Consider the following 10,901-nt stretch of genomic DNA (forward strand, 5'->3'; position numbering starts at 1 on the left):
TAATTCACATAAGGCTGAGAACCTTCGATTATATAACACAAATCCAGCAACATACAGCTATATTTATTTTGTTCAGTCACGTTACATTTTTAAAAGCAAAAATGAATAAAGAAGGTTCGATCTACGGACGAATAGGACTCGCTCTCTATTAATCAATCGTTTTATTTCGAAACGGTTGGGGCAGCTGCCGGCAATTGAGTTTGAATCGAAGCGATTTCCTCATCCCAAGCCTTTTCAATCTTGGCCCAATGAGCCAACAACTCCTTCTTTCTCTGTTCACGAGTATTGAAGTAGTATGGGAACTGTTCACGTTCAGCCAATGTCCATTGATCAGAATCGACAATCTCGTCAGGTGATTCACGTTCACGGTCGTAGCTGGAACCTCCTGGATCTAGAGCAAAACGGAATGGTTTAAAATGACGCTTCTCCCACAATTGACGACATCCGTCGGCCAAAAGAATCTGGCTCTTGCGAGTGTCGATCTCATCTTTGTTTGCATCGAAGCGAGCACGGATGATGCATTTTTGGAAACGAACTTCAAGATTGTTTCCTCCGTACCAATTGTCCACTTCGCGAAGGCAACGCTTGTAGAGACGGGTTACCTATAAACGTGCACAGAAATTAATATCATCGTTTAGCCTTTCAAAAACTCACTTTTTGTCTATGGCTGAGCGCCTTTGTGAACATCCACGCGGGCGAGTCCATGGTTTTCTCCCGGCTTCTTCTGAACAAATTTGGTGAGAACTAAATGCAATTCAAAAAGTAAGAGATAAATAAGGTGGTACAAAACCGGTGAAATGAAATTGAGTATGAATTCTAGAAATAACATTGATTCATTCGATATGGACCAACTTAGGAACAGGATTAAATAAAAAGAGGAACGAGTGTGGGAAGAGGATAAAAAAGAATAAAAATAACAACAAAACAACAAAGAAATCAAATAATAACGATAGTGAAGACGCGTAGCAAGAAAAATTAGGCCTTGACTCTTTGTCTTGGCTCGACTTCCTCTTCGTATTCAATCTCAACATGAGCTCTCTTCTTCAGCTTCTTTTTCTTTCCATCAGCAGCCTTCTTCACGGTCTTCTTCTTAACCTCCTTCTTTGATTTCTTCTTTGGTGGCTCGTCCACCTCCATTGGCTCACCTCCATCTTCACCATCATCGTCTCCATCTGATTCCTCCTCTTGTTGCTGCCATGTTTCTTCATTCTCACTGTCCGTCTCTTCTGGAGACCAATGTCCGTCTCCACCATCCTCCATATCTTCTTCATCATCAGAACTGTCGAAATCGGCGACGAACTGTGTTTCACCAGTGTCCGGATCGTCTTGTTCCACCTCTTGCTCAATTTCAAGCTCTTTCTCTGTATTCTCGAGCATTTGCTCGAATGCCTCTTGACGGAAGTTGTATACATCACCGTACGTTCCTTGTCTGAAGAAGATAAATTTATATAAATAAGTTTCTAATTAAAAATCTTACTTGAGTCTTGCCAGAAGTTCCTTCTCAATCGCGTGATCTAACTTTGCTGCAACGAGAGCTTTTTCCTCACGACGTTTTTCACGTCTCTCAACTTTGCGACCGATTGGAATCAACTTCTTCTGACTGAAAAAAAGAAGTTTTTAATTTACAACAAGTAATTTCTCAAACTCACTTTCCACGAACGGCCATTTTGCGCATTCGAATCAAATACTGATGAATTCGGATGAGACGAGCTTTACACTTGTGTCTAACATACTCACTCCAATGAATCAATTGATCACTGATTTGTTCAAGTGCTTTGTTCATGTCCTTCGATAGCTTTGTCTTTTCCCATAGACGACGAGGATAGTGAGATCGTTCGACAACTTTTGCATAGAGATAGCACACTCCATTCTCCTCACGTACAGTGGCGTACTGTGAATTAGCTAACGGGCACGAAGCTCTGTTGCACAAACCAGTTAAATTCATCTCGTTACGGCAGAACATTTTTGGTTTGGACCAAGCCTTGTAGGAGCACTGTCCTTTGTGCAGAATGTTCCAAGTCACATCGTCGCACTGCATTTTTACCCAGTTTCTGAAGATTAAAACAGTTTTGAAGTTTTGAAACAAGGTAAGAGTTATCAGAGATAGTTATCAAGAAGTTTTGGTATCAGAAACAACAGAAAATAAATAAAAAATTGTGAAACTCTGCTGCCTCCGCATTCAGGCGTCGCGGTGTTTGCGTATATTTTCAGTCACGCGCACACTCCCGTCTTTACTGCTAAACTTTAGAACTTGTGACCCTCTCTCTGGAAATCGAATTGGATGAAGCTGGCTGAATCAAAAAAAAAAATCACTATAATTTCATATTCCGTGATCGTAAAGAAACAAAAATTAACCAGGGAAGAAAACCCAGAGAAAACAAAGTTTTCCCACTTTTTAAATAGAAGCACTATAACTTTTTATTAATCGTAATGCTTGAACCGTATAGATCAAAAGTAGCAGGAAATGTTATTGAAGGAAACCGTACAATCGAGAAATGTTGAAAAAATAAAGATATGAGCCTAATGTCCTAAATTATTCGATAGGTTGAACTGGTTCTTTTTCAAGTTGAATAGTTTCGCTACTGGTTGCATTAGCAGATTCTTCATCGTCTTGATCTTCCCAAGTTGGACCTTCATTGAGGATCTTTGCTGCTTCAATCTCTTCTTCAGTCATGTCTCGTTCTACTTCGACAATAATTTCTTTTTGTTGAACTCTCTGCCAACCAGAGTCTTGATCATCGTTCCACCAGTCTTTTGGAGGGGAAGTACCAGTGGCACTTGTTGTGGGGACATTTTTTGTGGATACCTCGTCATCGGAATCAACATCGCTTCCAAGCAGTGCGAATTGGTTTTGCTGTTTCAGAGGTATCGGAGCAACGATTTCCTGAAATATAACTGATAGATTTCCAACAGAAAACGACTACGGTACCTTCATCGGGCGAGCTTCTCGTCTGATTACCATTTTTTCAGTGCATCTCAACGGCTTCATAAGCCCTTCTGACTCTTCCTTTTTACTCATAGCTTGATCTAACAAATCTTTTCGAATAACCGCTGGTCCTGGAGTTTTTAAAGCTCCTTTGAAGTTTACGAGATCACTGATCAAAATAAGAGGTTGATGCGACTTTCCACGAACTGCAGTCAAAACGATGCTCCGCTTGGGCGGACTGTCGACGCTCTCAGATGTGATATTGAAGAAGTTCGCATACTCGTGAACAAAACGACGCTTTTCAATACTCATAGGGGGGAGGTGTGATCGGAAAACATCATGATATGCCTCTCCCTGCAAACAAAAATATTTCAACTTGCCACAATTATTTTCGAACTCACGCTAAGAATTTTTATAACTAGATCAATGAAAACCTTCTCAACATTTTTAACGAACTCGAGGTTCGTACGAACCATCTCTTTGAGATAGCAGGGAAAGGAAATCGTGGGAGCCAGCTTGTTCATTCCATATTCATCTGTATCTACTTCTAGGGCTTCTGCTACTTTTCGGTTTCTCTCTAACTTCTTACACTCATCATCACATTTCATGCAGTTCAGTTGTGAGAAACTTGATGATCTTTTGAGCTTTCCTGGTTTGTCTTCATCTCCGGAGTCCGCCTTATCACTCTCTTCCTTCTCTATTTTCGTTTGTATCATTTTATCCACTTCACAACATGGCGCTTCTTTTTTGATTCTTCCACATTCGCATGTCACTCGAACATTAGCTTTGCAACAGCTCGGTTCACAGGGAGAAGATTCGTGACATGGTAAAGCACATGGATGTTCGCATAATTCTCGAATCGTTTCACATTTCTTCGTGCACTTCTCTCCTTCTTTCTCGCATTCGTCTCCATGACAGCTTCTTTGACAAATGTGAACGCCACATTTTAGAGGCTTTTGACAAACGATTCCACATGAGACAGATTCGATATGGCATGGTATGTTTTTGCGAACTGTATGTCCACCATAACATGTCTTATCTGTTAGATGTGTGCATGGTGGGCAGTTTTGTTCACCGTGGCATTTGTGGGTCACCGGATGATCACAAATGTGTGGACGAGCACATGGTTGAGAACAAACTGGGAGTCGAGCACCACATGGAATTGGAGGCATTCGAACAGTCGTTCCACAATGACAAAATTGCTCATCGAAACTTGCTTGAAGACAAGGACGGCATTGGCCAGCATGACACACATTCTCACACGTGTGTATTCCACATGACAGACGTTTATTGCACATTTGAAGACAGTAGTGTTCATCCTGAATGCAACAAACTTCTTGGCATTTGTGCATACCACAAGACTTCTTCTTTCGACACCTTTTTGTGCAAAGATATTCTCCAGCTGAAAATTGGTGAATTTATCATACATAAATGTGTACTGATAACTTACTAGTTTTCATAATTTCCAAATACTCATCACATGGGATAACTCCCTTGGAAGTTCCACAACGACAGATCACAGAAGTATTTAAACTACACGGTGGGCATGGCCCGTCGTGGCATTTTTCTCGGCATTTGTGATTCTTCCCTGGTGTTCCACAGGTTAGCCATTTGTCACATATCGAATTGCAAGTTGGAACTGCATCAGTGCACTTTGTTCTAATAATTCCAAGCGACTGAAGAGTGTTTCGGCCACACGGACATGTTCGGATTTTATGTACTCCAGTCTCGCATTCTCCACACTCCTTATCGTGGCATTTTTTTGTGCAACGATGTACTCCACAAACGAACATACCATCGCATTCAGACCCACACGAATATTTTTCACCAGCTGCTGGATTGCACAGTACTTCTTTTGGTAACTTTCCACAGAAGCAATCTTGTTCCAGAAATACTGTGCAATCTCCACACTCACCGGAGTGGCAAATCTTTTCGCATGTGTGCTGTCCGCATGAAAGAGACTTCCCACAAACAATATCGCACTGAATCATAGAACTTGAAGAAATTATTAAAAAGGTATAATTCTTACCATAACATTCTGGCCCGATCCGCACCTTACGCTTTTCTTCGTTTTTCCACAATTACATGATTTCGTTACATGTAGCTTGCATTCGACACATGGACCCGGGTGACAAAGTTCATTACATGGATGAGGACAACCATACTTTCTAGCTCCTCCGCAAATCTCTCCACAACTATGTGGAATTTCACCAACGCGAAAGTTTGGGTTTCTCATACGTCCACAAAAGCAGTGGTAGTTGTAAGGCATCGTTTCATTTTCAGTTTGGCATGTAGGGCATCTCCATGTGTTGGCTCCTTCCTTGTCTCTACTGGATTTAGCCCAGTCTGTGATACATCCGGTTGAAATATGAAAGATATGATAGCAGGTTTTGCAAGACCAAACTCCTTGTCGGGTGGTAATTCTTGTGTAACAAATAGCACATTCGTATTTGTTATTTTCCAGAAGATAAACTAGACGTTCTCGCAGAGGTTTATCAGCCAGCATTTTTGTTTCTTCTTCTGTCAGAGGTTCTTCTCTTTGTTCACGTCGTCGGGCTCCTTGACTTCTTTTGAAACCACCTTGATTTCTTCTATTCTCTTGATGTTGTCCTGATGGGCCCGCATTCACATTTTTGTTTTGCTGCGGGTTCTGTTGGTTCCTATTTTGTTGTCTCATGGGGTTCTGTTGCTGCTCTCGCGGTTCTTGGTTTCCAGTTTGTCGACGTTGATCATTTTGTTGTCCATCACGACGTCTAGAGTTCGGGTTGTTATTTTGTTGTCCATCACGACGTCTTGAATTTTGATTTTGTTGCCTTATATTCTGATTCGGAGGTACGTCAACCGAATTCGATGGTAACAACGGCGGTGGAATATTAGGATTAAATGTATTAGATTGTGATGGGTTGAAAGTTGCAGCGTTTGGATTGAAAGTATGGCTTATTTGTGTTTCAGCACGATTTCCAGACGGTCCTGAAACATTAAAAATATACCACGTTTCAGTGAAAGTTTAGAACTAACCATCTTTTTGAACTCTGGTCCGTCTGTTTTTGTTAAAACCTTGATGTCCTCCTCGCGGGTTCATCGAAGGTGCCGCATCTTGATTTTCAGCGGAATTTTCTCCGTCTTGGCGTGGAGCTTGACGGGAACGTCCTCCACGACCTCTGTTTGATCGAGGTCGAGAGGAAGACGATGTAGTTGTAATATTAGATGATGTTCCTATAGTGTCGGCCATAACTACCTTTGTCTAAAAATAAAGACAACTTATTTCTGTGAAAAATGTTCTTTTTATATATTCATCATACGATTTCTGATCAAAACGCCAAAACGTTAAGCAAGGCGATGCAATGTTGTGCAATCGTCTCAAGTCACAAACCACACGATTAAAGGTACAGAGGCTGCGGCCGGCAGGCTCCTGCAGCGAAAGAAACACACGCGAAACGAGTGCGACCGTAGTCAATTTTTTAGGCCAGTAATATTTCGTCACCCGCACAACTAAAATATTATTTCTACACTCGTTCACATTTATTTATTTTTCTTCTTCGTGTTTTGACTACAAATTTTAAGGAATAATTTATAATTTTCCAAATTAGGCTTTATTGATTACTATTTATATCCTCCGTGTCTATTGAACGTTGCTTCATTGGCGGAAGACTTGTAACTAATTTTCATTGTGTTTCAGGTAATCAGCATCAACCATGGGTCGCATGCACAATCCAGGAAAGGGAATGGCCAAGTCGGCCATCCCATACCGCCGCTCTGTTCCATCATGGCAAAAGATGACCGCCGAGGAGGTCCAAGACCAAATCGTCAAGATGGCCAAGAAGGTTTGCAATTGATCTGAGGAGTTACTTGGTGCGATTCCGATAACTGCCATATGATCACCAACAGAGCTACTAGCTTTCAAGTTTAAGCTAAGCTCAGGAAATGTGTAGGCCGAGAAATCGGTCTCCATTTCCTTATGATGTCGATGGCGGAAAACAATGTCAATATTCAGGGTCTTCGTCCATCCCAAATCGGAGTTATCCTCAGGGATTCCCACGGAGTCGGACAAGTCCGTCGTCTCGCTGGAAACAAGATCTTCCGTATCCTCAAGTCCAAGGTGAGAAAAATGAACTTTTCAAAACTTGTCAGCTCTTCAAAAGCACTGGTTATAGGACTCAGTCTTGTCCATGCCAGCCGTCAAAATGAGCTATATAGAATATCTTGTTTTTGGGTGAGGTGTAATTGTATTTAAATTAGATCTCAATAACACGATGACAATTTAGGTAGTTGCATCATCTAAACGTTGTGAGTGCTTACTGTTAATAATCAACATTTTCTTTTCAGGGAATGGCTCCAGAGCTCCCAGAAGACTTGTACCATCTCGTCAAGAAGGCTGTCGCTATCCGCAAGCATCTTGAGAGATCTCGCAAGGACATTGACAGCAAGTACAGACTCATTCTCGTCGAGTCCCGTATCCACCGTCTGGCTAGATACTACAAAACCAAGCGTCAACTTCCACCAACCTGGAAGTACGAGTCCGGAACAGCTGCTTCCCTTGTTTCATAAATACTGTTTTAACAATAAATCGTTGTTGTTTCAAATCTGTTCTTTTTTGAGAATAAAGAAAAGGGAATCATCTTCCAATAGACCGGGAGATTGGGGATTACTACTTGTCACGGGGCGGGTCGATTTCAAGTTTTCAACCGTCGTTAGTAATTTTGAGGCATCTATTTATAGCAAGCTGATGAAAGTAGTTTTGCATTGAATACAGTGATATGAGGTACTTGAAGATTATCTTTTAAGATTAAGATTCAAAATAATTTCTCCCATAGCCGGGATGTCAAATGACAAGTATGAGGATTACCCTCGAGTAGCCAATCACTGTAAAACCTGTAATAAAGGCGCACCCGCAAGCAAGTTTGGATCATCCCATCGCATTGAAGTTATGAAAATTTTTTCAACTGAAGTAATATTCTATGAATATTAAGCTATGTTTTGTCAGTGTAGTGTAGAGCTTTTTGATATTTCCTCTGGGAACCAAGAGCTGCGAACAGGTACCGGTAGGTGCGCCTCTATTACAGGGTTTTACGGTATATCGCGAAATGAAGCATGTCATTGCCTTGAATCCAGTTGACAAAGCAAGGATGGGAAATTGGAAAGAAAAACACTATGAAGAGAAAGAGTCAGTTACCGTAAAAAATCGAATGGTTTTGATAGAAGTAATTTCTCACAAAAACTAATAAACTGGAAATAATAAGTTTGGGCTGATGAAAACGAAAGTATTTTAAACTTGTTCTTTTCCTTTTCACCGTTCACACGGTGATTTTTTCGGTACCACCTCCTTTCATTCTAACGAGTTTTTCTCGAAAATGGCTGAAAATTTCCGGAAAATTCTTTTTAACTGCTATAGATCCTCCAGTTACCTCGGGTAATTATAGAAAATTTTCGGTAAATTTTAAGCAATTTTCCAGAAAAATTCGTTAGAATGAAAGGAGGTGGTACCGAAAAAATCACCGTGCGTTCAAAGTCATTCTCGCTAAACATACCGCACCGCCGTTATTTCGGAGTCTAGTTGTTTTTTCCGCACACTTTCAGAAATAATTTCAGCTTCTCGGTTTTCAATCTCTTCAAGCAAACTAAACATTTTTTCTTCTTTTTTTCAGAAAAACAAATGGCTGACGAGCAGAAATGCTCGGCAGATTTTGATCAAGAGAACAACTTCCAAACGCCAAATGACGATATGTCAGAACCTGTCGATGATCGCACAAAACGCATGGTGGCTGAGCTTCAGAAGCACTGGATTACCGAATATCACAATTCTCGTGAAAGAGCGCTTGTCGAGTTGACAGAAAAGGTTTGTAAAGAAAAAACCGCTTCGTTGAAACGTTTTCTGTCTGACAGCCCAACAACAACATTCATTTTTCAGCTCCACCAAGAATTCCTGTCGGATCAGCAAAATATTCGTTCTGAACTGCTTCAACAGTTCAAGGATGAACTCGAACACACGAGAACTGATTTGGAGTCGAAATATCGAGACCAATTGAAGAGCGAGAACGCGAAATTGACAGAGAAGCACCGTCGAGAGATGAGCGAAGCAAAGAAGAAACAGTGGTGTTGTCAGTGTGAGAATGAGGTTCGCCCGCGTTTTGTTTTCGATTGAAAACACGCGAGTTGTAAATGAAAAACACTGAATTCGCCAGAAATTAGCGCAAAATGCAATTTTTTTGAAAAAGAAAAAGTTCTTTTGCAGAAATGTTCAAGTTTTCATGTTCATTCGAATCGAATTCAGTGTTTTGGCGAGCCTTTAACTTATTTGTTTATCCTCTGTTCAAAAACACGGTTTTTAAAAATAAAAATAATGAAATGAATGCAGGCAATCTACCATTGCTGCTGGAACACCGCCTACTGCAGTGTTGAATGTCAACAGACTCACTGGCAATCCCATCGTAAATTGTGCCGTCGCAAGAAGACCACCGCTGCAACCAACGCCCAAACTTCCACAACCACCGCTACCTAATAACTGTTTATAACTTGTTTCCCTGTTACCTCATTCCATGCTTTCTGTTTCATTCTTTATTAAAATTGATTGATTTTCAAAGTTGTTCATCAAATTGGATTAATTAATAGATCGAATTGTAGAGTTAAGATTTGAGTGGATAACTCACCCAAAACTTTGGATCCAACGTTGGCAATTGGAGTGGAGGAATCGTTTAAAGATTCTTCCAGATTAGACTTTAGAAGTTTCAAATAATATATTTTGTACTCTCACCCAAAAAACTGAATCAAGTGTTGGCAGGACTAACGGACGAATTGTGGGAAGATTTGCCTGGAATATTGAGGTTCTCAGAAAGAAATAAGCTATAACAGGACTTACGAGAAGATTCGGATCTAGTGTCGGTAGGACAAGCGACGGAATTATTGGAATATTCTTCTGAAAGCCATGAATTATTGGTTTGTAAGTAACATTGTATCTAAAGAATATACCAAAATATCTTCCCAGTTCACAGTGGGAATGTTGAAAGGATGCGGGCTTACAGTAACGAGAAAATCAGGTTGAATAACGGCCTCGTCACCGACGTCTCCAGAAATCTTCTGACAAGTTGCAGTCTGAAACTGAAACAAATCGTAGTAATGACTTCTTTACAAGAGAAGACGAAAAAACTTCTCAATCTTTTTTTCCATTTTTCAGATCTTATGACTAAAACATAAAAGAGATAAAAAATTAAAAAACTATGAAAATCAACATTTTAAAAAACGTGGTCCTCTTGTAGGGATACTGAAAAATAGGATGGCCCGCCGTTCTATTAGAGAGTTTACACTATATTCCATTTTTTTAAACAAACAATCGTCATAGCTATAGCCTGTTGATATAAGTGTGTTTTTCATCTTTATTTATGTATTGAAACAAAAAACAAAAGAATAATACATGAAATTAAAACCCGGAAGCATAGTAAAAATTGATCTCCTTACATTGAATTCATTAAAATTTTATTCATTTTTGAGTCTTCTCGATTTGTTCTAACTTTCGAATCATTCCAATAATTGCATAATTTTTTGGAAGAGAATCAACTGATCTCCCATTTAATGTCGTATCAACTGTACAAAATGGGCATGGAATACAGTCGAAATGAGTCTTTCTTTTCAATTTTCTAACACAGAGCTGGCATACTGTATGTCCACATCCTGTCAAGATTTTAGGTGAGTTTCCTTTCGTTTTTTCGTTATAATTTCGGAGACAAATTTGACATACTAGTTCATCACATCTGAAATTGTTGAATTTCGAATAACTAACTTCTGAGTTTACAGTATACCTTGCCATCTTAACACTCGTGAGATCTTCTGAATTCATTCCAACTTCTGAGTCGTCTTCTTTTATGTATCTCCTATATTGAGATTTCCCCACAACTTTACTATCAAAAAGAAAGAGCAACTTCGAAATTGTGATTGATGACAACATTCCATAAGCTAGTATAAACACATTAGCAGACGCTTG

General features: G+C 40.0%; 6 protein-coding genes across 6 annotated transcripts; 2 read left to right on the plus strand and 4 right to left on the minus strand.

Moving 5' to 3' along the window:
* Positions 1-161: 161 nt before the first annotated feature.
* On the minus strand, positions 162-705 carry GCK72_010726 (uncharacterized protein; the record flags this gene model as incomplete). Its single annotated transcript, XM_003111578.1, has 2 exons — positions 162-602; positions 655-705. 2 exons carry the CDS (start codon positions 703-705, stop codon positions 162-164), a joined length of 492 nt encoding a protein of 163 aa, XP_003111626.1.
* A 270-nt stretch (positions 706-975) lies between these two features.
* GCK72_010727 (uncharacterized protein) lies at positions 976-2,038 on the minus strand (the record flags this gene model as incomplete). The annotated part of the gene is made up of 3 exons (XM_003111763.1): positions 976-1,429; positions 1,478-1,600; positions 1,650-2,038. 3 exons carry the CDS (start codon positions 2,036-2,038, stop codon positions 976-978), a joined length of 966 nt encoding a protein of 321 aa, XP_003111811.1.
* Positions 2,039-2,533: 495 nt separating this feature from the next.
* On the minus strand, positions 2,534-6,158 carry GCK72_010728 (uncharacterized protein; the record flags this gene model as incomplete). The annotated part of the gene is made up of 6 exons (XM_003111683.2): positions 2,534-2,884; positions 2,930-3,280; positions 3,328-4,328; positions 4,377-4,908; positions 4,956-5,896; positions 5,945-6,158. The coding sequence occupies 6 exons, from the start codon at positions 6,156-6,158 to the stop codon at positions 2,534-2,536; spliced, it is 3,390 nt and encodes a 1,129-aa protein (XP_003111731.2).
* A 426-nt stretch (positions 6,159-6,584) lies between these two features.
* Positions 6,585-10,865, minus strand: GCK72_010729 (uncharacterized protein; the record flags this gene model as incomplete). The annotated part of the gene is made up of 7 exons (XM_053728005.1): positions 6,585-6,990; positions 9,342-9,421; positions 9,678-9,734; positions 9,783-9,839; positions 9,893-10,015; positions 10,578-10,671; positions 10,720-10,865. The coding sequence occupies 7 exons, from the start codon at positions 10,863-10,865 to the stop codon at positions 6,585-6,587; spliced, it is 963 nt and encodes a 320-aa protein (XP_053587582.1).
* On the plus strand, positions 6,622-7,474 carry GCK72_010730 (uncharacterized protein; the record flags this gene model as incomplete). The annotated part of the gene is made up of 3 exons (XM_003111524.2): positions 6,622-6,750; positions 6,921-7,025; positions 7,253-7,474. 3 exons carry the CDS (start codon positions 6,622-6,624, stop codon positions 7,472-7,474), a joined length of 456 nt encoding a protein of 151 aa, XP_003111572.1.
* GCK72_010731 (uncharacterized protein) lies at positions 8,580-9,425 on the plus strand (the record flags this gene model as incomplete). Its single annotated transcript, XM_003111807.2, has 3 exons — positions 8,580-8,762; positions 8,835-9,041; positions 9,282-9,425. 3 exons carry the CDS (start codon positions 8,580-8,582, stop codon positions 9,423-9,425), a joined length of 534 nt encoding a protein of 177 aa, XP_003111855.1.
* Positions 10,866-10,901: the final 36 nt, after the last annotated feature.

The sequence above is a fragment of the Caenorhabditis remanei genome, chromosome III, assembly GCF_010183535.1.
Source record: "Caenorhabditis remanei strain PX506 chromosome III, whole genome shotgun sequence".
Classification (NCBI taxonomy): domain Eukaryota; kingdom Metazoa; phylum Nematoda; class Chromadorea; order Rhabditida; family Rhabditidae; genus Caenorhabditis; species Caenorhabditis remanei.